The 26,659-nt window shown below is 53.1% G+C and overlaps 2 protein-coding genes across 6 annotated transcripts in view; one reads left to right on the top strand and one right to left on the bottom strand.

The window, feature by feature from the left end:
• NOS2 (nitric oxide synthase 2) overlaps nucleotides 1-10,942 on the top strand; it is a 31,100-nt gene extending 20,158 nt beyond the window's left edge. The window contains 10 exon segments of the mRNA XM_014461552.2: nucleotides 268-400; nucleotides 1,245-1,323; nucleotides 2,324-2,505; nucleotides 4,605-4,768; nucleotides 5,753-5,960; nucleotides 7,535-7,622; nucleotides 8,071-8,192; nucleotides 8,495-8,643; nucleotides 9,548-9,742; nucleotides 10,339-10,942. Of these exon segments, the coding sequence (XP_014317038.1) occupies nucleotides 268-400; nucleotides 1,245-1,323; nucleotides 2,324-2,505; nucleotides 4,605-4,768; nucleotides 5,753-5,960; nucleotides 7,535-7,622; nucleotides 8,071-8,192; nucleotides 8,495-8,643; nucleotides 9,548-9,742; nucleotides 10,339-10,458 (1,440 nt within the window). The 3' untranslated portion in view covers nucleotides 10,459-10,942.
• Nucleotides 10,943-12,299: 1,357 nt separating this feature from the next.
• LOC106698280 (galectin-9B-like) lies at nucleotides 12,300-25,535 on the bottom strand. Of its 5 annotated transcripts, none has more exons than XM_023759554.1 (7): nucleotides 25,411-25,535; nucleotides 21,969-22,072; nucleotides 18,027-18,228; nucleotides 17,140-17,250; nucleotides 16,033-16,128; nucleotides 14,636-14,713; nucleotides 12,300-12,448 (listed from the first exon to the last, which is right to left on the bottom strand). In XM_023759554.1, exons 1-7 carry the CDS (start codon nucleotides 25,447-25,449, stop codon nucleotides 12,404-12,406), a joined length of 675 nt encoding a protein of 224 aa, XP_023615322.1. In that variant the 5' UTR covers nucleotides 25,450-25,535; the 3' UTR covers nucleotides 12,300-12,403. The 5 variants fall into 5 exon arrangements, with proteins under 5 accessions (XP_023615322.1, XP_023615323.1, XP_023615324.1 ...); XM_023759555.1 differs by having other exon boundaries at nucleotides 14,651-14,713; XM_023759556.1 differs by lacking the exon at nucleotides 14,636-14,713.
• Nucleotides 25,536-26,659: the final 1,124 nt, after the last annotated feature.

Raw genomic sequence — 26,659 nt, 5'->3', positions numbered from 1 at the left:
AGGAGAAGGTAGCAGGACACCTCCCTGACTCCTGGGAGCTTTGGTTTAAGATCTTTTCCCCTCTAACTATCCAGCGCCTCTTGACAACCTGGTCTTGCTGGGGACAGAGAGCTTGGGGATGGGGACCACACAGTTCAGGTCTTTGTTGCCCGAGGTTTGACCCTGATTTAGCAAACTCCTCCCTTAAGCGAAGCGTTTCCCCAGTGGTGGTGGTGCCGCTGATGACGAGGGCGCTCACAAACACGGATTCCCTCTGTCTCCTTCCAGGCAGCCTGTGAGGCGTTCGATGTCCGCGGCAAACACCGCATTCAGATCCCCAAGCTCTACACCACCAATGTGACCTGGGACCCGCACCACTACCGGCTCGTGCGGGACTCTCAGCCTTTGGACCTCAACAAAGGTACCTGCTTCCCTGCACCACACGGGGCTGGCTGGCCCTTCCTGCCCGGTGGGGTCTTTGAGCACTGGACCCTCTGAACAGGGGCAGCGGGCTTAGGGCTGCCAGGCGTCTCTCTCTTGTTGCCTCCAAGAGCCGGTTGGGGTGCCAGAATCGAGGCCTTGCTTCGTCTCTGAGGGAGGCCATTTAAGGAGGAAGCCCTGGGAGGGAGGTGGAGAGAGAAGGGGGCCACACCAACTGAGGGCCTCCTGTGTGCCAGGCACTGTGCTGGGCTCTTTGCCCACCCGCTCTAAGCGAGCCCTGACACTCATCCTGCAAGACAGGCACAGAGAAAAGGAACTTCAGGGAGGCGATGTGAGTCGCCAGCATGTGGCCAAGTTGAGATCTGAGCCCCACCCTTCTGGCTCCGATGGCAGCCACGTATTGAAAAGAACATTCTGCAGAGGCAATTCCAGAACATTCCGCAGCCCGTGAACTCTCAGTGGTGCCCCCAGATGCCGTGCCTCCGTGCTCCCCCTTTTGTTGTCCCATGTGTCCGGTGGGCCTGCAGATTTCTACTTGTTTAGGAGACCCCCGCTTCCACGGTGCTCCCCTGCGGGTCCAGGATGTCCTTGGAATCCCCATATTTGGGCATCTGAGTTATATTTCTCAACACCCAGCAGCAGCACAACCACCCTGGGTCAGACCAAAGGTCCTCATTTGTGACTCAGAGACACGTGGGGAAAAGGAAAGAAAACCCTCCCACGCCCTCAGCGGGACCTCCCGAGGGCAGTGTCCGGATGGCATTGACTCGGGCACACGGTGCTTGGGAGCCATTGGCCATCTCACCGCCTCTCTGTCCCCACAGCCCTCAGCGGAATGCACGCCAAGAATGTGTTCACCATGAAACTCAAATCGCGGCAGAATCTACAGAGCCCCAAATCCAGGTAGGGTAGAGCACAGGGCTCTGGGTGATGGTCCACAGGTTTCATTTTAATGAAAGGAAGTGCAGGGCAAGTCAGTCAGAGAAGAGAGCTGTGTCCACTGGCATTAGCAGTGAGGGCCGGCTTGACCGGTAACCCTGTGGCCACCAGTGCCTCTACGTCTGGTCTCCATTCATCCTGAGCCAGTTTCCCAACTAGGGGCCTGCCTCACTTCCTGCCCTTTGCCACTTGACTCTCTCACCAAAAAGGGGAGCGAGAGAAATTCAACCATTTGGCTCTTAAAAAAAAAATATATATATATATATATATATATATATATATATATATATATATATTGATTTCAGAGAGAAAGGGAGAGGGAGAGAGAGATAGAAACATCAATGATGAGAGAGAATCATCGATTGGCTGCCTCCTGCATGCCCCCTACTGGAGATCGAGCCGAAATCCAGGCATGTGCCCTTGACCTGAATCGAACTCGGGACCCTTCAGTCCACAGGCCAATGCTCTATCCACTGAGCCAAACCAGCTAGGGCCATTTGGCTCTTCCTTAAGAACTTTCAGGAAAAGTCTAGCAGGGAAGGACTTTCCCGCCAGGGTAGGCCCGTGCTGTGGATTCTCTGTAGGTTTTGTTTCTCTGTGCTGTCCTCCCCATTCATTAGCAAAACTGGGCTTTGTTCTAGCAAGAACCGAATTTGCCTCCATCTCTCCTGGAGAGATGCTTTCTTTAGGCAGAGTCTGTGGTCAAGCCCTCGTGGGCTTGGGAGGACTGCACAGGGAGGGGTGCAGCCCACCCTCACCTCATGGAGAAGCCTCAAGTCTGCCCAGCCTCAGGTCCCTCTGGGTGCCCTAGCCACGGGGTGGGGTGGGGGGGTGCTGGTGACCGTGCTCATGGAATCAGGCAGGAAAATGAAAGGAGGGCGCATTTCCAGGGGAAAGCGCCCCACCTGCCGGGAGCCCAGGAGGAAGCCCTGGTGGGTTACCAGCCGCTTCTCTCCATTTCCAGCCGCACCACGCTCCTGGTGGAACTCTCCTGCGAGGGCAGCCCAGGCCTCAGCTACCAGCCTGGAGAGCACCTGGGGGTTTTCCCAAGCAACCAGCCAGCCCTGGTTCAAGGCATTTTGGAGCGAGTGGTGGACGGCCCCGCACCCCACCAGCCCGTGTGCCTGGAGACCCTCAGCGAGACCGGTGAGCCCTCTCCACGGACCCTCTGCTGAGGCGGCCCCAACATCCTCCCACCGACCCCCAACCAGCTGATGGGCTGGGCCTGGGCCTGCACTGCAGGCAGCTAACCCTCCCCTTCCTGCTCGGGGGGGCGGGGGGGGGGGTGTCCACGCCTGCGCCTTACAAACAGTTCTCAGCCAGGTGGCAGGCCAGCAAAAGGGGCGCTTCTTTGGGACCATCTGCCCAACATCAGAGGCCGGAAAGCCTTTTCCCTTCATTCTTTTGCTTAACTGGCCACTTTTTAAATGATTGACTGATTCCTTTATTTTTCCATGGAAATTTTAACTGGTCTCGTCTATATAACAGACAGGCCCTGGGCGAATAAATGAATGAGACTTGGTGTCTGCCCTCAGAGAGCTCACCACCTAGTACAGGAGGCCGATATGCAAGGATGTTATTCATCATAATTATTATAACAGGAACAGTAGCAGCTAGCATTTGTTGGGTAATTACTATATGCCAGCATTTCACATGCACTGCCTCTTTAGTCCCCACCGAAGGCATATATGTGCGGCTTGTGTGGTGACATAAGAGAGAAATGTGGAAACTGTAAAAATGGTGAGGTTTGAAGGTTCAAGTCCCTGGTCCAGCAGTGTGACCTTGGGCATATGGATTAATCGCTCTAGGCTTTATTTCTTTTCTCTAAAATAGAGAGGCTAAGAGCTTTCCTTGTAGGCTTGTTGTAAAGAACAAATGAGTGGATACAAATGCAACCTTCACCACAATTCCTGGCACCAAATAAACGCAGGAATGGAGGGAGGTTCATTCCCCACAGGCTAATGAACATCTGACTAGAAGTCAGAGAATACACCACAAGAGCCTCCTCAGATCCCCAAATATATAACCTCTTCACATTTTCATGGCATTCTAATGTCATACTGCGGCCCCACCAAGGGTCTGGTTTATTCCCACCCTCCCAGGGCAGTGAGCAGGGCTCATGGAGAGTGTGGCTCCTCCTGGCCATCCTCACTGGGGAGAGGACTGTCCCTGGGAGGCTCCAGGGCACCCCCTTCCTGTGCGAAGGGGAGGCTCTCCGTCCATGTGGAGATCACAGCACAGGGTGACAGGCAGGAGGAGAGGTAAACGAGTGAAATCTACCATCTCGGGCCTCCCAGCCATAGGACTAGCTCCCTGGCCTTAGCTTCCTCAGTGACAATGACACCGTCAGGAATGTGTCCCCCTAAAGAGAGTGGCCAAAGTCAGAAAGCCGGGGTCAGAGGAGCAAAGTCTGGCATTGGACCCCAACGTCCTGGAGAATGTGAGAGAGCCCGACACTCAGGGATGAGGGGACAGAGATGTCCTTGTGACTGTAGGGAGACAGATGCGGTTCATCGGGCCTTGGGTCTATGAAACAATGTAATACTAATACTTTTACCTAACATTTATTGAGCACCTGTGTCCCAGACGCTGTACCAGCTATCACACCGCACTATTTCATTCAATGCTCATACAAACCCAGCAAGACAAGTTGTGTGATCACATCCATTTCACAGAGGCGGAATCCAAGGCTCAGAGAGCTCGGTCACCCAGCTAGTAAGTGGGAGCCAGAGTTAGAACCCACATCTACTGGCCCCAGCATCCATGCTGTGATGCCCCTGTATAGAGCCCCTCAGGACTCCTTGAGACTCACCACCTCACTCAGGGTGATTGGGGGCTCTCCTAGCACTTCCTGGTACAGGACCCCAGGGGACTGCAGTCATGGACTTTTCTCTAAATGAATAAGTGGCCTCTGGGCGTACATCAGTCTTTGTGGACTTAGTCACTGTGAGCCTGTAATCCACCTGTGGGTATCAGGCCTGGGTGAGAGGGACTGGACTCTGGTGCATAGTTAGTTTATAGGATTGAGTCACCATTGGTGCCCTTTGGAGGGCTGTTGACCAGCCTTTCCTGCACCCATATATCTGAGTTCATCTTCCTGCTCATGAGTTGGGCCCATGAGCCTGTTGCCAGAACTTCAGTGTCTTCTCTCCCCTGCAGCTGGAGGGAGGAGGTGTCTGCCCCAGAGGCCTCATCACCCTCTGGGAAACCTAAATGGGACCTTTTCCATCCTGACTGTATTCCAGGCAGCTACTGGGTCAGGGACAAGCGGCTGCCCCCCTGCTCCCTCAGCCAGGCCCTCACCTACTTCCTGGACATCACCACGCCCCCAACCCAGCTGCTGCTTCGAAAGCTGGCCCAGCTGGCCACAGAAGAACCGGAGAGACAGAGGCTAGAGACCCTGTGCCAGGTGAAGTTCAGGGCTGCCTGCTGGGTGGGGCAGTGGCAGGAGTTGGGGGGGAGGGGGACAGAGCTCAGAGCTGGCCTTTCACCTCCAAGTGGGATCCACCCCAGCTGTCCAAAGCGAGACTTGCCAAAGTCAGGTGGGAAGTCAGGCTTCCTGTCCCATCCCATTTCTAGGCACAGTTGTGTTGAGTAAACTGGGTCTTTCTGAGTGTCTGCAGGATGCAACCAAAGTGCACGTCCTTCAAAATTATCTAGGGAAAGTGAGCCACTATGTCTTGTCTTTGTATTTCCAAATCTTGGACAAGCCTGAGACGTAGAAAGTATTGGAGGATGGATGGTGTAGCTGAATGGATAAATGGGCATAGTGACAGATGGGTGGTCGAATTAATAAATTAATAAGAGAATGCATTAACCCACCTGCAACTTTCTAGGCCCAAGTCTTTGCAAAAAGCACTGGATGTCATTATTACATCATCATTATTGCTAATTATCGTGATTCCAGACACCTCCACTGCCATTATCCCGAGGCTGTGCGGCTGTAACTTGGCTCACATTTTCTCACTTAACACAAGGAAGTAGGTGATGCTCTCCTCATTTCACAGAGGTTAAGCAATTGGGACAGGATCCCACAGCTCTAAGACAAGCATCCAGTCAAGATCTGAACCCAGGTCTGTATGGTTCCAAGTGAGATTATAATAAAGATTTGGCTCTTGCCCACAAGTTGCTGACAGTGAAGTTCTCAGCACAAAAGTGAGATCAATGCTACTCACTGGCCTGTGTTCTTTCAGGACAGGAAATAGAGTCTCTCCAGCTTGGTAGTCTCAGCACCCTGGACAGCACCCAGTGCTTTTAAGTCTTTGTGGAGGGAGCGAATGAATTAGAATGAATGAATGAATGAATGAACGAACGAACATATGAATGAAACCTGTACTATGACAGCCTTTTCCCTCAGAGTGGGGCAGGTGCTCACACTGCCCTTACCTTCCAGCCCTCAGAGTACAACAAGTGGAAGTTCACCAACAGTCCCACATTCCTGGAGGTGCTGGAGGAGTTCCCGTCCCTGCGGGTATCTGCCAGCTTCCTGCTCTCCCAGCTCCCTGTCCTGAAACCCCGGTACTACTCCATCAGCTCCTCCAGGGACCGCACCCCCACGGAGGTCCACCTCACCGTGGCCGTGCTCACCTACCGCACCCGAGGTAAGGCCGAGGCAGAGGCTTTGGGGCAGTCCAACTCTGCTATTTACTGGGCAGCTGTTCAACGTGTCTGAGCTTTGGTCTCATCAGTGGAACACCCACCTGCAGAGCTGTTACAGCAGTAGGAGGTGTGTGGCAGAGATTACTCTGAACCAGGCACTGAGCTCGCCCCTTTGTATGCGTCTCATCAGTAGTCATGTGAGATGGCTACTGTGTGCTTTTTACAGGTGAGGGAACTGAGGCCACTTGTTCAAAGTCACACCATTAGCAAGCAGAGAACTGAGATTCACACCCAGGTCGTCTGCAGGGACCGAATACTTAACCACCCTACTCCATTTGGCAGTCCTGCCTCTACTGGGGCAACTTAATGAGATCAAAGGTGGGAAACACCCAATACTTAGTGGGAGCCTAATGATTCTTAGTTTTCCTGATAGTCCAGCCTGAATACAGGGCAGATTCTGCCTTGATTGTTCATTCCCTCACACACTCACTCAGCAATGATTTGTTCCATACTTCTCTGCCCTTGGCACCATGGTCAGTGTGGAAATACCGCACACGGAGCCCCTGCCCTCATGGAGCTTCCCATCGAGAGGGTGCAATGAAGAGAGACCCACAGAAATAGACAGTTGTCATTGTGGAGGTGCTGAGAAGGATGTGCAGGGTGCTATGAGGGCAGGGGGTGGGGGATGGACTGACACAGACTTGAAGGTCCAAAACCTTGTCCAGTGGGCTTGGCTCCCCCCTGGGTGGACTGTGCCCGTGCCTTGCCCTTGGTAACAGAGCATTGCCTGGGGCGCCAAAGCAGGGGAGCCGGCACACACCTCTGAGCCCTCTGTGCTCTGAGCAGCGCAGCCACACAGTTCTGATCTCCGGGCAGAGACCATTTGCTGTGCTAGACAATGTCGCACAGGCCCCGGCTCAGTCCTCAGCCCAGGAGAGGAGAGGCAGGCACGTTCCATGAGAGCAAGATTCCATCCAGAGGAAAACCAAAGGGACTTCTCAAGTTGGTTGGAGGTCCCTTATATTCTGGGTCATTGGGAAAGGAATGTACCCCGGGAAAAGCTGGGGTTTCCACAAGTCAAGGAGGGGCCACACACAGATGTCAGAACTGACCGGAATGCTCAGGAGGTTGTCCATCACCCAGGCTTCCTGCCAGTCAGGACTGTATTGGGGAAGACACTCTGGGGCAGTGACTGCAGCCACCCCCAAGGGCCCCTTTGAGCAATTGTCATTGGAGCCGAGTGGTGGCTGGGAGGGTCCCTGGAGAAACTCGTAGAAGGAGCATTGGAGTAGGGGCCAGGGAAGCTGAGCTGCGGCCTGCTTCTGCTGCTACCTGAGTGGCCTGTACAAGTCACTGTCCCTCTGAGACTCAGTTTCTGCAGTGGCCAAAGGAGAGGCTTGCCTGCTCTCTACGTCCCGTTCCACGTTCACCAGCTCTGACTATATGAAGGGCGGGCCTCAGAACCAGGAGAAAAACAGCTCCCATATTAAAGCCCACAGAGTTCCAGGAGCCACTGGGGCAGTTCACACACCGGGGGTGGGGGGCTATGTTGGTCAGGTCTGTGCTGTCCTTGCAGATGGCCAGGGTCCCCTGCACCACGGTGTCTGCAGCACATGGCTCAGCAGCCTGAAACCCCAAGACCCAGTGCCTTGTTTTGTAAGAAGGTAAGTACCCCCTCCATTCTGTATGCGATGGGACCACTGGTTCTGGGAGTTTGGGGTTGAAAGGGAGGGACCTGTGTGTAGGTGCCACTCTGGACCCCTTGGCCCATAAAGAAGGCTTAGGGGTCACCGGGGCCTCTCCACCTACCTCCTGGCTAGAGAACATGGCCAAGACTCTAGCAGGGATGGAGATGACAGTGGTGATGAAGCCCAGAGGACAGGGAGGCTCAGCCTCTTTAAAAAGGACCCAGGGCAAGGTGATGGTGGCTCAGGCCAGAGGAAATGAAGCAGCCTGCAGGACTTGGGAATCAAATTTGAGATAACTGTCTTCTCCACACGCCCCAACACTGCCACCCAAAGCACACACCCCAGCTACCTAGCCTCTGTCCTGCATGTGCATCCCACCCATGGTATCTGACAACTAGGGCCTGTCTCTTTCTGTCCCCATCAGTGCCAGCGGCTTCCAGCTCCCCGAGGACCCCTCCCGTCCTTGCATCCTCATTGGGCCCGGCACGGGCATCGCCCCCTTCCGCAGTTTCTGGCAGCAGCGACTCCATGACACTGAGCACAAAGGTACAGCTGGGGGGTTCTGAGTGTTGGATGGGGGGCACCAGGTGGCCAGAGCTGAGCTGCAAGAGAGTTGTGCCACTGCCCACAGACATTGCTTGGCCCCTGTCCCAGTTTGCCTCCGCCTGTGTGGACAAGTGATATGAATGCCCTGGGCATCAGCTTCCTCCTCTGTGAGGTGGGCAAAGTGCCAGATAGGACACTTGCAGCAATGAAATGAGAATTCAAGTTGGGTGGCCAGCTTGCCAGGCTTTGAAGCCCACCCTCTGGTGGCCACCCTTGTAACTGCAGCCTGCTGGGTCTTGCAGGGCTCGGGAGAGGCCACATGACCCTGGTGTTTGGGTGCCGGCGCCCAGATGAGGACCACCTTTACCGGGAGGAGATGTTGGAGATGGCCCGGAAGGGGGTGCTGCATGAGGTGCACACAGCCTATTCTCGCCTGCCTGGCCAGCCCAAGGTAATGGGGCAACTGCCCGTGCAGTGGGAGGAGCATTAAAAGCACAGACTATGGTGGGTGCCCTGGCTCCCCACACACACGCCCCTCACATCTCTGAGCCTTAATCTCAGCTCTAGAATGTAGGCAGTTACTGTCAGAGCGATGCTGGGAAGCTCTTCCATTCACTCTTCCAGGAGAAGAGACAGGCCCTGAGACCTTCAGGACTAAGTCAGGGCCACATGGTGGCTTAATCCCCGGGCACAGCCTGCTGAGATCCTCCCCCCGAAACTCACTTGCCTGGGGAGAGGTGGTCCAGGCCGCTTTATGCACAACCACAGCAAGGCTGGAGGGCGGCCACTGCACCCATCACAGGCCCAGGAAACACTTTACCCCTTGAGCCCGGGGAGTTGGGACAGACTCTTGGCTCCTCACTTATGAACTTGTCCCATCAGGGCTCCTCCCAGAGCCAGTGCTCCAGGCCCAGTGCTGGGGTAACTGGGAGCCCCGATTGGCTCCTGGACTTGTATGTCACTGAGGGGCCCAGGACTCTGTGCCCTGCTCTGCATTACAGTGGAGATCCCACAGGCAGTCTGCACTGAGAGAATCCCTTTTCTGGGATGTAGGCAGGTGGGCCTCAGAGCCCTGGGCAGGGCAAGTGGCTTGATCGATGCCTCTTTGAAGCATGGTGAGTGCAGAGTTCATCAGGACCCCACTGGACCACCAGCGCCTCAGGACAGGGCTTCAGCTAGAATTCATCTCTCTCGGCCCAGCCCAGGCCTGTGCAATGTTCTAGCGGGGAGGTGCTCAGCCTGTAGCCCATCACCCACCTCGCCGCCTCCCGATGGCCAGCAGGCCTGACTGCACGCTTGGCTGCCCTCCCCACCCAGCAGCCGGAGCCTGGGCTCACCATCTCCTCTGCTTTCAGGTCTATGTCCAAGAAATCCTTCAGCAGCAGCTGGCCGACCAGGTGCTCCACGTGCTGCACCAGGAGCAAGGCCACCTCTATGTCTGTGGGGACGTGCGCATGGCCCGGGATGTGGCCCACACACTGAAGCAGCTGGTGGCTGCCAGGCTGAGCCTGAGTGAGGAGCAGGTCGAGGACTATTTCTTCCAGCTGAAGGTATGGCAGCCGGGGTGCAGGCCAGGGATGCAGGTCAGGGGCCTGGGCCAGGGAGCCAGGACCAGGGGAGTCAGGCACACACAGTGGTGGACGTCTAAGGAATCCTAGAGGTGGTGGAGGCCAGAGCTGGAGGGGTTGTCAGAAGCCTGGCGGTGCAGCCCAGTCTGGTTGCTCAGTAAACAAAGGCTGACCCGCTGATTTACCATAAGACGTTCAGAGCCTCTAACAGGCTCCTGTGCAGAGTGATGCTGCTTCTAAATGTGGAGAAAGTATGTAGCATTCACCAAACTTGTATATATAACTGCTCACATTTCCGGGAGCTTCCTGTAGACAGAGCACTAGGCCAGCTATTCTGTCCACCATAAAGCCTGGAAAGATGTTTAGGAGGTCCCCGCCTGAGCGGGCAGAGGCGGGGTTAACGATTCTAAGTGAGGTTCAAGCATGATCCAAGCATGACAATTGGGAAGAGAAATGGCTCATGGGTGTAGGAGTGATGGGGAAGCTGGGGAACCCCAGGAGCTCATTCTAGCCTGGACCTGATGAACGAGAGGTGGCTGGACCAGCAGGACTGACCCGGTGATCCTTGTTTCTTAAAGAGCCAGAAGCGCTATCATGAAGACATCTTCAGTGCTGTGTTTCCCTACAAGATGAAAAAGGATGGGGCAGCGGGACAGCCTAGCGATCCCAGAGCTCCCACAGCCCACAGGAGAAGTTAAAGGTGCTGCCGAGAATTGCAGGATGGAGCCAACTCTCCATTATCTGACGTCACAGGGTCTGGGGAGATGGTGGGAAATTATAGCCCCAAGTCTCCCGTCTTATTTCCCCATGTCCTTCCCCTTTACTTGACTTGCTACCGAGTAGCAGCCTGCACTGAGTGGAACCTCTTGTCTCCTTTGAGCCCACCTTCCCCGGCTCATGGGGAACTGGGTTGTCCCTGGTCCCTTGGAGAGTAGATCTGCAATGTCAGGCCTGGCCAGTGGGTGAGGATGGATCCTTCTTCTGATTGCACCTCTAGGAGGGACCACCAGGAGGCGACGACGGGCCACTCTGTGTTTAGCCTGGCCCTTCTCCCCATGTACAGTTATTTATGCCCTTGTATTTAAAAAGCAAACACTAGTCAGCTCCTGAGGCTGTTTAGGCCTTCCATGTATGACTCCTTGATGGAGATATTTATATGAAATGCATTTTATTTTAATCACATTGTGTGTGTTGTATTTTATAAGGGGAGCAGCCCTAAGTTATATAGACTTGGAAACTGTTGGGTGCAGCAGCCTGGACAAAAAAAAATAAAACCCAAGAGATGTGCCAGCTTGACCTGAAATGGATAGGAGGGCAGCACACATGCACCTCTGACAACCCGGGATGGAGGGAGGGAGCACAGGCCTCAGCTGAGCCCCACATAGGAGGCATCCCCCGTGGGCGATGGGTGGGGGGATGCCAGCTCTTTAGCCGAGGCCTGAGCACAGCCTGTCTTACAGTCTCCGTGTTTTGCTCTGGGGCCTCCAGCTTCATGACAGTTTGGCTAATAACGATTGGGCACCTGGATGACAAAGCCCGTGAGGTGGGGCTAAGGGTCAAGGGCATGGAGGTGAACAAAGGACACGCATGTTCCCGGGGAAGGCTGCTGAAGGGGCTGAGCCATGTTTCCTGCTCTCAGGGGGAACCAGGAAGGCACTCAGCCAGGGCTAAGTGGGGACTGGCAAAATCTGGCTCCCAGCTTGGGTTTGGCCTCTGATTCATTGGCTCCCTGGCCTCCCTACTCAGATGGGGTGATGGGGGCGGGTGAAGGGGACATGCCAACCTACAGGGTCCCTCAGATCATCAGAACAACGGTGGTCAAGAACACGGTCACCTGGACCAGTGACTCTTATGCTTTTATACACGCAACCTCCTGGGATCTCCTTCCAGTGGAGACCCTGATTCAGGTCTGTGGCTGGCCCCAGAGTCTGCACTATAACAAGCTCCCAGGTGCTGTAGATACTGCTGGTTCCAGGACTACACTTTGAGCCAGCACCCTGGTTCCTGAGGCCCTGGATTCTTCATGAGATTAGCAGGACGTGGGCACGGACCTGGGTCCCTCGGCACTGGCCCAGGGGCTGGCAGAACCCCGCACACTGAGCCACTTTCCCACCACACTAACCCCTAATGCCGGGGGCCCACAGTGGAACCACACACACAAGTCTTTCATCTGAGTCAGCTCCTCTTGACTCCAGCTGCCACGTCCTCCCACTGGGACACGGGGCTCTGATGAGCCGGCCCTGCCATCAGCCTTCCTGGCCCTCCAGGCTCTGGTCCTCCAGGCTCTGGCCCAGGCCTTGGCCCGCCTCAGGAGCTTGGGGCTGTTTCCTGGTTCACCTCTGTTATCAGGCTTCCTGTCAGAGATCCTGTCCATAAAGCCAGCTGCTTTCTCCCACACCTTGTGGGATTTTGGGGGACCCACTGAGAGCAGAAATGAATCAGGTACCCCGTCCCCATCAAAGTGACCCTATGCTCTCTCCTTGGCCAGATACCCAGCATGTCTCCAAACACATTGAATAAACCACAATCACGCTGTGCGTATGTGCCAGCACCGAGTTTTCTTTTCTCTTTATTTGAAGGGCACTGGGAAAGGGGGGCGTCCAGTTGGAAAAGGTGCTGGCAGGTGGTGGAGACCAGCAGGTGTCAATCACGGTCACGTTCCTGGAGTCGGGGAAGGACTGGTACAGGCTGAAAGCAAAGGGTAAAGGTTGGAGAAAGAGGAGGGGCTGAGGCAACCACCTCCCATGGGAGTGACCAGCTGGTGGCTGGAGCCTGAGGTGGACTTGAATGGACAGTGGGGATGGGGTCCATAGGTAGATGAGGGGTAGGGTTAAGGTTAGGAGCTTGGGAAGGCCCAGGATGCTCCCTTTCTGCTGAGGGGACTGAACATGGGCTTCAGCCTGCACTGACACCCAACGCCCCGCACCCCCGGCCCCCCCCCCCCATCCTCAGATGGTAGGATTTGGGCAGATGGAGCTCCAGGTGCTGCCCAGACAGAGGAAGCTATGCCCAGCCAGTAGCCTTCTCCACTCCAGGATGGCTGCAGCCAGAAGCAGGGCCAAGGGCCTGGTTTCTCCAGAGAAGCCCCAGATCCAGGAAGGGCTGGGAGGGCGGGGACTGAGGCAGGGACAAGGAAGGCAGAGGTGAAGAGCAGATGCAGACAGCAACAACCTCCAGCCCGAGGTCCCAGGGCAGGAATCCTGCCTGTGTCTGCACCAAGGTCAACTTCAGTTTTGCTCAGTGAGAGCACAGGCTCAGAGAGGTTAAGCACCTTGCCCAAGCCTGTCCAGGTAGCAAGCGATCAATTGCAAAGTGGTACCCAGTTGTGTCTGGTTGTATCAGCATACCCCGTCCTCCCAAGGCCAGGGCCAAAGTTGGGCTGCCCTGCAAAGGCCCTCTGGAGTCCTCCATCCTAAAGTCAGTGTGACAGGTGGCAGGGGCCCACCATGCACCGTGATGGGCCACAGGAAGCTGGGTAGGGAGACGCCCTTGGCCTTGCCCCCACTGCTCAAGTGGCCAAGGAAGGGCCAGGCCCTGCTCCTTTTCCTGCCCGAGGCCCCTCCCCGCCCAGCAGACTGGTCTTCTTGCCCTGACTGGTCTCCCCTTCTACTGACTGTGCAAACCACATCCCTCATTCATTGACCCAGTCCCTACTGCACTCCAGGAACTGTGCAAAGTGCTGGGGATACACAGAGGGACAAGTCACAATCCCAAGTTCACAGGTTTGGGGAAGGACAGGTGGAGTGACAGAGACAGACATGTAAGTACAGTTACAACAGGACATGGTGCCTGGCGTGCATAGAGTTATGAAATGTCCATTGGGACAGGGAGGGGGTGGGGCAGCCAGCATCCTGCCAGGCAGGGAAGATGCCGCTGAGGAGCTACATTGAAGCAGAGCATTGAAGGACAGTTAGGGGCTGGCTGGGTGAGGTGGCAAAGGGTTCTTTTGGCCCCAGGACAGCAGATGCAAAAGCGTGGTGGCCTGAAGGAGCCTGGAGTGAGCAGTGGAGGCTGATGGAGGGTCTTCGTTGGTGAGGTGAGAGGCCGGCAGGTGGGCTAGGCAAGACTAGGGAAATTCTGCTCCTCCAGCTGGGGGACTGGAGCTCTATTGAGCCCGGGGCCTTTAGGGTTTTTAAGGAGGGAGTAGATGCTACTAGATTTGCTTTTGGAAAGGTCACTGTGGCAGTGTGTCAGTGTGAGGGGGGTGAGGAGTGAAGAGTCAGGTGGCCTAATCCAAGGCAGTGGCTTCAGAAAGGAGAGACCTTGGTGCACTCGAGGGATATTAAGGAAGGGAGGGAAGAATGAAGGATGCCTCCCAGATCAGGGGCCTGTATGCTAGAGGCAAAGAGCAAAAAGTAGTTAACATATAAATGCCAGAAGTCCATCAGAAGGCTGATGGACTTTGATATTCAGCAAGGGCTGAGAATCAGCATATTATCACCTGCTGCTGGCTGAATGGCTGAAGGCAATCCTCTAAGCACATAATCCTTTTATTGTTTACAAACCTTAACATTGATGTCTGTTTGCTTTGCTAAAGGTAAAATGTATATTCTAGTAAGTAAAATCTATGGGTCCAGAGATTCAGGGAGTCACTCCACTAGAGAGTAGGTTTCCGCCTGATTCCCCCATGAACTCTAAATTTATATTTCTTGTCTAGTCTATCCATTTATGTGTGGCCCCTTCACCAGATCCTGAATCCTCACTGCAAAAGGTTGTGGCACCTGGGTGCCTGGTGGATGGAGATAGGGAACCTTGGGTGGGCATGCAGTGGCCTGTAGGTCATCACTGCCTACTCCCAGCAACTAGCTTCTCCCTCAGACCTTCTGTCCTTTCTGCTGACTGCTCAGCCTCCCAGGTTCTCCATGTTTAACTCACTTTTGCTTTCTGCTCCTTGGGCTCCAGTAGGTCACAAGTAGTCTGACCCTTTTGCACCACAGGGACATCACTAGGGTCCTGCGAAAACAAAAGGTGCTATGGGGTGAAGAGAAGCTTTAATGAGCCAAGGAAGAATGGAAAGGCAGGGCCCGGACAAGAGGGAGGAAGCCAGCCGGGCAGGGACAGACAGAGTAGGCAAGAGGGAGAAAATAACAGAGATGAGGGCCAAAGAGAGAGGAGCTCATATTTGCTGTGGGCCTCTGAGTGCATTTCTCATCTTAGTGCCGGCTCTTTACTGGAGGCCTGAGCACAGCCTGTCTTACAGTCTCTGAATTTTGCTCGGGGGCCTTCATGTTCATGAGAGTTTGGCTAATAACGATTGGGCACCTGGATGACAAAGCCCTTGAGGTGGGGCTAAGGGTCAAGGGCATGGCAGTGAGTGAAGGACACACATGTTCCCGGGGAAGGCTGCTGAAGGGACTGAGCCATGTTTCCTTCTCTCAGGGGGAACCAGGAAGGCACTCAGCCAGGGGCTCGGTGGTATTTGGCAAAATCTGGCTCCCAGCTTGGGTTGGCCTCTGTTCTATTCCCTGCAAAGTGCTGGGGATACAGAAAGGGACAAGTCACTATTCCAAGCTTATGGTTTGGGGAAAGAGGGAGTGGAGTGACAGAGACAGACATGTAAGTACAGTTACAACTGGACATGGAGCCTGGCGTGCACAGAGTTAATAGTGCAGCAGGTCAGGGAGGGGGTGGGGCATCCAGCAACCTGCCAGGCAGGGAAGATGCCCCTGAGGAGCCACATTGAAGCAGGGCATTGAAGGGCAGTTAGGGGCTGGCTGGGTGAGGTGGCAAAGGATACTTTGGGCACCAGGACAGCAGATGCAAAAGTGTGGTGGCCAGAAGGAGCCTTCAGTGAGCAGTGGAGGTTGACTGAGGGTCTTCGTGGGTGAGGTGGGAGGCTGGGAGGTGGGCTGGGCAAGACTGGGGAGAATTCTGCACATCCAGCTTGGGAGTTAGAGCTTTATTTGAGCCTGGGGCCTTGAAGAGATTTAAGCATGAAGAGGATGAGATAAGATTTGCTTATTTGATGGTTACTGTGGCAGTGGGTGGGTGTGAGGGGAGAAAGCGGGGAGGGGAGGGTGACCTGGACCGAAGCAGTGGCTTCAGGAAGGAGAGGCGTTGGTGCACTGGAGGGACATTAAGGAAGGGAGGGAAGGACCAAGGAAGCCTCCCAGGTCCCAGGCCTGGGTGACTGGTGGATGAAGATAGGGAACCGTGGGTGGACATGATGGGGCTTAGACGCCCTGGCTGCCTGCTGCCTGGAAGTAGCCTCTCTCAGATCCCTGTCCTTCCTGCTGACTGCTCAGCCTCCCAGTTGTCCATGTTCAATTCACTTTTGGTTTCTGTTCTTTGGAATCATCTGAGCCATAGGGATTGGGGTTGGATTGCATCTCAGGGATCATCCTCTGGTCAGAGTCTACTCGGGTGTCCTGTAAAAACAAAAGGCGTCATGGAGTGAAGAGAAGCTTTAATGAGTCCAGGAAGAGTGGAAAGGCAGGGGCCCAGACAGGGAGAAAGCCAGGCAGGCATGGACAGAGTAGGAGAGAGGGAGAGAATAAGAAATGGGAACAAAGAGAGAGGAGCTCATATTTGTTGCAGGCATACAGTGTGCCTTTCCCATCTCAGGAGCACATTCAAATACCGAAGTGGAAATAACATCTCCACTCCAGGCGCCTGGGGCCCTGTGGGAATGTGGGCCAGGCATACCCCAATCTTCCCAGTTTTCACAAAAAGCCAGACATTCAGGTTTCCATGTGATATCACCTGACCTGGGAAATTTTTGGTAAAATACACATGAAATTTACCACCTTCATCATTTTCACGAGGACAGTGGAGTGGCATTCAGTGCCTTCACACTGTTGTGCAGCCATCACCAGCACTGAGCTCCACAATGCAAACTTGCTCCTGACCTTGCAGATGTTGGCAACACATTCAAAAACTGGAAAACCCAGAGAGAGTCCAGTAGACCGTGGTGTGGGCCCATGGGGGCCATTTTGTGAACTCTGCATCTATCACGTCATTGAGCCCACACATACCTCCTGGGGAGGCTGTGACTATGCTCCTTGCACAGATGAGAAACTGAGGCTGGGAGAGGCAGACTCACTTGCCTGAGATCCCACAGCTGATGACAATGCAGAGCTGGGATCTGAGCTAGATTCAGTGTGATTCCCAAGCTGGGTTCTTTCTGGGACCACATGGCCTCCCAACCAGGGTGGGAGTAGAGAGGGACAGATAAAAAGGGAGGGAGTCAGGCTGTGGCAGGTGCTCTGGACAGAGACAGTGACACAGGAAGAGTGGGATGGGGAAGCCAAAGGTGTGTCCCTAGAGTCACCGGAGTGAGAGATTGGCTGGAACTTTTGGACCCACCCAGAAGGTCTAGGCATAGCTAGACTTGCCCCTGAACCCAGACTCTGGGACAAGTGCCAGATGGACAATCTAACCTCGATGCTGATCTGTGTCACCTCCACACCACCGGTGAAGGAGATGGTGTCCACGCGGTAGAGGGACACACGGTGTATGTAGTTCATAAAGAAGTTTCCATTCACCTTCACCTGTCAACAGGAGCGCATATTTCAAGAGAGGGGACCCAGACCAGGATGGGGAGCACACCTGAGCACTAGGGCCCCTGCTGCTAGAAATTAAGGCCTGTATGGTTTTCACCTTCATCTCCTATAGGTGGGGCCCAGCCTTCAGAGCTGCTCCGGGTACAGGAACACACATGTGATCCAAATGTAGCCAAACCCAGCCACCACTTGGCTCTAGTTTGGCTTCTTAATTCTTGTTTGTTTATTGCTCTAGGTTTGTCTTTCTCAGCTCACCTGGGATGCCATTTCAATATGCGCATATAAATGCTCATAAAGTGCTCATGGGAGCAGAGGAGAGGGCACCTCAGGGTGCACACTGAGGTCTGGGAGCATCCCGTTCACACAGAGAAGCACAGACACAGCCATCCCTCTCCCCGGGCCCAGCAGCACTGCTCTGCCTGCAAGAGCAATGACTACACCATGCAGCCCTGAGCCGCCCCTGGACCTGCAGAAGGGCTGCCACAGCATCACCAAAAACAAATGCTGTCAAGGACCTGGAGCGGACAAGGCTGCAGCAGAGGATGGAAGTCACCTGGGACCCGAGGCCAAAGAGCAAGTGGGGACTTACCTAGCTCTTATTTCCTGGTCACAGAAGCAACAGGTGCCCCTGTAGTGCAGGTGAAGGTGTGTAAGGTCCTGTTTTATGTATAATTGCATTGCCTGGGTAATTATTAAAGTTGTTTCTCCAGGCCCGATGGGGCAGGGGGACAGGCAGCAAGAGGGAGGAGGAGAATCCTGCTCACCTTGAATTCAGAGCTCTCCACCAGGAAGTTGATCTCAAAAGGAATTCCCATCTGGAAGGGATTTTCCATCTTCCTCTCCTCCAGCCCCCACTGTCCTTTCTGCTTGGTGTTACAGACCACATACCCACCCTCTTCAAACCGAGGGTTGAAGTGGAAGGCAATCTCAGAGTCACTGGAGCCCGTCTGAAAGTTCACAGCAAACCTAGGTGACGGAAATCAGACAGCGTTCTGCTTTATTCCCAATGGTAGGAGCAGGAGGGCCCTGGGCCTCTGACTTCCATGTGTGTCTGGAAACTTGCATACAACCTGTGTGGCAGGTGGCACCCATCCCACTGTGCTGCCTTCCTTTGTGTTTACCTGATTTGCGCTTAGTGTGTTTTGTGGAATTACTGCATTTTGCCCTTTCCAGCTTGACTTTCCAGAAATAAGCAGGAACTGGGTAAAGAACAATGTGGACTTGCGCCTCAGGAAGCCTGGGTCTTGGAAACTGATTGCACATTTGTATGAAGATGCAAATCCAGGAACATGCCCAGAAGCAAGAGCCTCTCATGCCCAGTGGACACTGGTTAGAGGCCAGCCCATGGCTGCCTCAGTTGGGAAGGAAGAGAACAAATGGAGAGAAGATGTGACATTGATGGACTTTACCTACAAAGACGGTGTCTAGCAGGGGAGGCATGGAATGAATATTGGTTCTCCAGGCAGGAGAACTTCCGGGATGTGTGTCTGTCCCTCATCGGAGGTTGGTGTGTTTCCCACCCTGACCCCTGCTCATATGTTAGTTATTGGGGTGACCCTGAAACACACTACCCTGGTGTCAAGGCACCCAGGGCGGGGCTGACACCCTTCCTTTGGGGATGATTAATGAGGTTTTCAGGAAGCCTCCACAACAGTAAATTTCCTTACTTCCTCAGAAGGAAGCCTTTGCCTTCAAAACTTCCTTTGGGGATCGCTATGGCTCTAAGGTGAGGAATTAGAACAAAAGAGCCTTCCCAGGAGCCAGGCTCACGAAAAGGGCACAATACATGATTGTTCTGCCCTTTCCCAGGCACATGTCCTAAAACCAGTCCCAATCCAAGGAGTCACTGTCTACTCCAAGCCTTCCCTGAACTCAGCAGGAGCATGGTTCATAGCCTGTTTCTTGGGGTCATTCTGATGTCCCCAACTAATGCAAAGCACTCAGGTAAGCCCTCAACCTGCCTATGTGTCTTCTGCATCTCCCACAGGGCTAGGCTCTGAACCAAGCCCAGAGGTGGCCCTAGATAGACATTCTATTCAATTCCTGCAGAGCCCCACCCAAATCAGGCAAGAGCCCCTCACCGGACACCACCTGGGCCTCAGCAGAGGGCAGCCAGGGCTGCTGGAGTATTATAGGGCTCTCCAGCCTCTGGGGAGATGTACAAGCTCATCTCTGTTCCCCAAAGTCCCCTCTTGGTGGGAAACGGTGCTTAGAAGATGTTTGTATTTTGAAATGATTTAGTATTTTCCAGGAAGGAACTTGAAACAGGAAGAGATCAAATTACATTTGAGCCTAAGCCAGTTTGGCTCAATGGATAAACCATTGGCCTGGAGACTGAAGGCTCCCGGGTTTGATTGGAGTAAAGGGCATATGCCTGGGTTGTGGGCACAGTCCTGGGTAGGGGACATGCAGAAGGCAGCAGATCAATGATTCTCATCATTGATGTTTCTATCTCTCTCTCTTCTCTCCCTTCCCCCTCTGATATCAATACAAATATATTTTTAAAAAATTACATTTGATGGCAAATTTAAGTACTTTAAATACAACCAAGATTATTTACCCAGCAAAGCTATCATTTAGAATTGAAGTTCAGAATTAAGAGCTTCACAGATAAGAAAATGCTAAAGGAGTTCATCACCAACAAACCAGTATTACATGAAATGTTGAAGGGTATTCTTTAAGAAGAGGGGAAAAAAAGATAAAAATAATATGAACCATAAAATGGCAATAAATACATATCCACCAAAAAATTGAATCTAAAAATCAAACTAAATAAAAAGAAATCTAATAAACAAAATAAACTGATGAATAAAATAGAATCAGAGGCATGGAAACATGAAATGAACTGATGAATCTCAGAGAAGGATCAGGAAGAGATTAGCCAAAGGCCTTATATGCATATATGCATTAACTATGGACACAAACAATAGCGTGGTGAAGGTTTGGGGCGGGGTGGGAACTGGGTAGAGGGTGGCAATAGAGGGGGGAAAAGATGATCATCTGTAATACTCTCCACAATAAAGATTTTTAATAAATAAATGGGACTACATCAAAATAAAAAGCTTCTGTACAGCAAAAGAAATCATCAACAAAACAAGAGAGCCCACTGCATGGGAGAACATATTTGCCAATGTTGTATCCGATAAGGGTTTAATCTCCAAAATTTATAGGGAACTCATACAACTTAACAAAAGGAAGAGAAACAATCCAATCAAAAAATGGGCAAAGGACCTAAATAGACACTTTTTGAAAGTGGACATACTAGTACAGAAGGCCAAGATACATATGAAAACATGCTCAAAGTCACTAATCAGCAGGAAGATGCAAATCAAAACGACAATGAGATACCATCTCACACCTGTCAGAATGGCTATCAACAAATCAACAAAAGACAAGTGCTGGTGAGGATGTGGAGAAAAAGGAACCCTTGTGCTCTGCTGGTGGGAATGCAGACTGGTGCAACCACAGTGGAAAACAGTATGGAGTTTCCTCAAAACATTAAAAATGGAACTCCCATTTGACCCAGTAATCCCACTTCTAGGAATATATCCCAAGAAACTAGAAATACCAATCAGAAAGGATATATGCACCCCTATGTTCATAGCAGCACAATTTACAATAGCTAAGATTTGAAAACAGCCTAAGTTCCCATCAGCAGACAAGTGGATTAGAAAACCGTGGTACATCTACACAATGGCATACTATGCTGCTGTAAAAAAGAAAGAACTCCTACCATTTGCAACAGCATGGATGGACCTGGAGAGCATTATGCTAAGCAGAATAAGCCAGTCAGAGAAAGATAAATATCACATGATCTCACTCATTTGTGGAATATAATGAACAACATAAATTGATGAACAAAAATAGAGCCAGAGACATAGAAGCATCAAATAGACCATCAAACCTCAGAGGGAACACAGGGGAGGAAGTGGGAGGAAGAGATCAACCAAAGGACTTGTATGCGTGCATATAAGCATAACCAATGGACACAGACAGTAGGGGGGTGAGGCATGTGCAGGGGGATGGGGGAGGCTAGAGAGAGGTCAATGGGGGAGGGGGGGAAAGGAGACATGTGTTATACTGTAAACAATAAAGATTTTAAATTAAAACATACATAGATAAAAAAAGATTTCCACATCAGTCAAATGAGGGCTTTGATGTGAATGAAGGCCATTATGGGAAATAAAGGAGGCATCATTTTTGCATCTCTGGGTCTTCCTGTGTAAAATTCAATGATCTACCCCGGGATTGGCCTTAGACCAGCCATGGGCAAACTACGGCCCGAGGGTCGGATTCGGCCCGTTTGAAATGAATAAAACTAAAAAAAAAAAAAAGACCGTACCCTTTTATGTAATGATGTTTACTTTGAATTTATATTAGTTCACACAAACACTCTATCCATGCTTTTGTTCCGGCCCTCCGGTCCAGTTTAAGAACCCATTGTGGCCCTCGAGTCAAAAAGTTTGCCCACCCCTGCCTTAGACTATGAGCTCCCTGTGTCTATGGGGAATCTATGTTCATGGTGTCCAGATTCTACTGGCAGAGGGCAGGGGTACCATGCAGTGTTGGCAGGGCCAGGCCCTACACATCCAGCATCCCCTGAGTCAGGCACAGGCGGCTTGGAGAGTGTCAGGTGAACCACCCGGAGCAGACAGTTGACATTTTGCTAAGGGTCAAGGCTGGAGAGAAACAACACTTCCAGGTACCTGCTTCCATAGGACTGAAGAAACATTCCTTTGACATTGACCTGATGTCCATCCTTGAGGGTGTACCGGACCCCCCTTTGTGTGAGCCTAGAAAAGGGGACGACCTGCAGGGAGAATAAGGCAGTCAGTTAGGGTCCTGCTCCTTCTGTCAATCCCTCTGGTACTGGCACTTGCTAGTGGCCGGCCTGGTGTGTCGGGCAACATGCCAGGGGCCAGATTCAGCGGTAAATTGGGCATATGGAGTCTCAGTCTCATGGATCTTCTCACCGGTGAGGAAGTGGACTTGGATCTGGGGAGTTACACGTTCATTCTGAGACTGTTAAGGAGACCGCCGGGCTCTGAGACAATGTGCCCCAGAGCTGACCTCTCTTAAGGGGAAGGAGCAGCTTTCAAGAGGAGGAAGTAGCATGAACATGGCCCTGAGAGGGGAAGAAACCAGCCTAGTGAGAGGGGCTGCTGGACCACAGGCCAGGCTCTTAGCAAAGACCCAGGACCCTGGTTGAAAACTCAGAAACCCAAGGGACCAAAGAGGCCAGCAGCCTATTCTAAAGGATAAACTTTCTGCTCCACCGAGAAGGCCAAGAAGAAGGCATCCTCCTGCCCACCCCGCCACAGAACAGTGTGACCATGACCTTTGCCCTCCCGGCCACCTCAGGTAGCACCTGGATGCTCTGTATCCTCTCCTGCTCCTGCTCCCAGTCCCTCCCCAGGCCCTGGCAACCTCCGAGGCCCTAGTGAGGTGTCTGCACTCCTCCACGGCCCCATAGAGCCCGTTTTGTCAAATCCCTTCCCGGGCCACCTGAAAGGACAATGGTTTTGGTGAGGCTTGCATCATTTTAGAGCCAGGCATCATCCAGGTTTGGAGCCTAAATCTGCTGCTCGTTTCCGGGGTGACCTCAGGGAGCTTATGTCCCCTCTTTTGCCTCAGTTTCCTCATCTGTAACATAGGGGTACATCTGACCTTCTGGGTAAGATCAATGAGTTAGTGAGAAAAGGGCTGGGGAAGAGACTGGCACATAGTAGGTGTCTCTACCATCCGCTTCCTGCTTAGTCTCTCTCAGCAAAATTCCACACTGGTTTCTTCATGACTTTTAAGGTAACCTCCAGGGTGCCTTTTATCTGATGTGCTCTTAACTTGCACTAACCAAAAGACAACTTCTAGCTCCTAGTCAATCTTCACATTTCTCTAGTAGTTAGTCTTTTCTTACTTGTCCTATAAGCCAACACCCTACAGAACTGAAATGCTTATAGGAGCCAGGCAGGTGATGTGTAGGAGGGAGATTGTCAGGTAGGGGCAATAGGGAGTGGCAGAGACCATGACAAAGTAGACACCATGTCTCTCATCTAAAGGGACAGTGTCCTCTCTCCTCTAACCTGGACGAATGAATTAATTTAGATGGATTAACCCCTCTGCTGGGTCAGAGCTTGCTCTCAGCTCCTGGCCAGGCCTGGAGGCTGAGGCCTCTTTCCTCCTCTTTCTCTCTGGAGGCTCAGACAGCACAGCCAGGCCCCAGGCCACAGGATGCACAGCCTCCTTCTGGAGGCACAGTGTCCCCAGCGGGCACCCAGCCACAGCTGGCACAGGGGGCTCACTGCAGGGCCAGCGGGAGCCTTTCAGGCAAAGAGGCTGCTGCCCCAAGGGTTCTGAGGTGCTTCTGGGCCCATTTCCCTGGCTGTTCCTAGTTGTCCTGGCAACAGCCCTGGCCATTATCAGGGCCACCCCTACAGATGGGGAAACTGAGCACAGAAGGTCTGGTAACTTGCCCAAAGCCACCCAGCTGGTCAGTAATAGGGTGGGGTTGGGTCCAGCACCCATGCTGTGAAGCCCCACACAGGCTGCTTCTCAGGATGAAGCACAGACCTCCTGGCTCCTGGCTCCCTGAGGGCTTCCCCCACCAAACAGCGAGTCCTGTCCTGCCTGTGGTCCCAGCTTCCACCCTGGCCTCTGAGAGGCGGAGCCAGATGAGGCTGGCGGGGCTTGGCAAGGAATGGGGCTGAGGACCCCAGGGCAGACCCTCATGGTGTTCAGCTGGTCCTCAGAACAGCCAGGCAGGGGGCTCTTCCTGGCACACGCTGGAGGAAGAGGGAGGTGAATGCTGATTGATGGAAATCACTGGTCACCCGGGAGAGGTGACTGCGTGGGGTGGATGGGCTCTCCTCCCGCCTCTGGCAGCTACACCCATCCCCTACCTGTTTGTACTCCCAGACCCTGATTGAACTCTCTGCCGCCCAAGCAGGATTTTCATTCTAATTTGAAAGAGCTGGCATTTGAATCCAAGGTCTGAAAAGTAAAAACCAGTCACCAAGATAAGAAAATGGCAGTACCTGGAAGGAGGCTGGGATCTCCCATTTTACAATCAGCCTAAGGGGACACGCTCTCACCCTGAGGCCACCCGCCTACCCCACACCCCACCCAGGAAGGGCTCTCTCACTCCTCCTCCGGGCCCTGTTTACCGAGGCTGGGAGAGGCTTCCACGGGCCGGTCCAGGGCACAGTGACCTCCTGGGCCTGGGGCTGCCACCTGCCTGCCTTCCCCCATTACTGCTCTCCCTGTGGGCACCTCCCCTTCTTGGGTAAATCAAGGCACCCTCCTCCTCGACCATCTGGGACATCTGGGAAGTGGCCTCGACGCCTCTGAGCCTCAGGTTCCCATGGATGGCGTGGGGATAGTAAAGCTCAGAGGGTTACACACAGCCACCCAGACAGGCCCACACATGTGGCCAAAAGGTGGGAAAGGCAGCCCTTTGCCTCCCACACTGCAGGGCAGCCCCCTCCTCTCTCACTCCCCAGAGGGCCCTCTGCACACACCCTGGACCTGCCCCTGATAACTCACCCCCAGCGAGCAGACCCCCCTCAGGAGGTCTTCCCTGCTGCCCCCAGACTCCTAATCTGCTCAACACTTCAAAAGCCCCCACCGCCTGCCAGGCACCATGAAAACACCCTAGATATGCTACCTGCATCCTTACCCAATCCTGGGGGACAGGTCAAGGATTACCCCAATTTTACAGATGTGGAAACTGAGGCCCAGAGAGGGAAAAGCAGCTCGCCTGTGGTCACCGAGCTAGGAAACGGCTCAACCCAGGGAGGCCATCTCCTAAGCCGGGCTGCTGGACTCCCTGGGAAGCCCAGCTGACTTCCCCTTTCATTCCAACAAAGCCCCACTCTCCCAGGGCTGTCCAGTGAGCTTCTCCCCTCAGCACCCAGGACAGGACAGGCACCCAGAGGGAGCTCAGCACCATCTGTGCAACGCCCCAATGGGGGTGATTGTCATCCCTCGGTCCTGAGAGGCAGGTGAGACCGGCCTGGGGCAGAGGTTGTCCCATCGGGCATGTCTGCCCCCAACGCACCCTCTGCCACCCCAGCCTGGTTTCCTCAGAGACCCAGAGCGGCTTCCCTGGCAAGGCAGCCAGCTCATCCCTGTGCCCACTGCCTGGGAACTCACTGGGTTCACGACAGAAAGCTGTTCGCAGATGAGGGCCATCTCTCCACCACCTCTGTGGTTGCGGCTGCTCCTCACACCAGCCAGGAAGTTCTCTGCACTGGGAAGGACTTTACTATGAAACAAAACAAAGCTATTTGACTGTTATTCAATGGGAGGAGCCAGGAGCAAGTGGACAAGGATTTAGAGAAAGAGAAAGGGAAAATGCTGGGGGAGAAGGGGCCAGGATGGGGCTCAGGGACAGGTAAGCAGACACTCCCACTCCAGTGGCTTTTCCTTCCTCTCTGTATTGTGTTCGGCTCGTGTACAGGTTCTCAGAGTCTGGCCACTGACATGACAGCGAGTTTCAGAGGCTGCTGCCTGTGGGTGTATGGCTGTGTCTCCTGAGCATGCTCAGTCACAATGTCCAGAAAACAATGGGTTACTTGACAGGGCCACAGGGAGGGGTGGAGGTGGTGCTGGAAGGCCAGGTTATACTCACTTTCCACACAGAGAAACTGAGGCTCAGAGACCTGACCAAGGTCACAGGGCTCACGAGTGGCAGCCTGACATCAATGAGGACATTGTGATTCATAAAAAGATATTTCTCTCCTTTAAAATTCTATTCCTCTTATAAATACATCACCATGTAGAAAAAGGTGTGTTACAAATAGAAAACCTCATCATGGATGTTATGATATCCATTATAGTGGCACCCAGGGAGCTTCTGAGTTCCCTCTCCGTGAATTTACATCTTTCTTCTCTCTTCCCTCTCTCCTCCTTTCTCCCTTTTCTTTCTGTGCTTTAGAATATGGAGAGGAGCCCTGGCCGGTTTTTTCTCAGTGGTTACAGCAGTGATGGCGAACCTATGACACGCGTACTCATTTCTTTCGTTGATTTTTCTTTGTTAAATGGCATTTCAACATGTAAAGTAAATATCAAAAATATAAGTCTTTGTTTTACTATGGTTGCAAATATCAAAAAATTTCTATATGTGACACGGCACCAGAGTTAAGTTAGGGTTTTTCAAAATACTGACACGCCGAGCTCAAAAGGTTCGGCATCACTGGGTTGGAGCATCAGGCCAAGGAGCTAAGGGTCACAGGTTCCATTCCCAGTCAAGGGCAGGTACCTCCAGGGCAGATTCAATCCCCTGCCCCAGTTGGGGTGTGTGCGGGAGGCAACCAATCGAATTCTGTCTCACACCCCCTCCTTCCTTTTCACTCGGTCTGAAAATCAATGAAAAAAAATATCCTCGTGTGAAGATTTAAAA

Source organism: Myotis lucifugus, unplaced genomic scaffold, assembly GCF_000147115.1.
Source record: "Myotis lucifugus unplaced genomic scaffold, Myoluc2.0 scaffold_157, whole genome shotgun sequence".
NCBI lineage: Eukaryota > Metazoa > Chordata > Mammalia > Chiroptera > Vespertilionidae > Myotis > Myotis lucifugus.
Note: the sequence above shows the minus strand (reverse complement) of the source record. Positions and strands in the feature narration are given on the sequence as shown.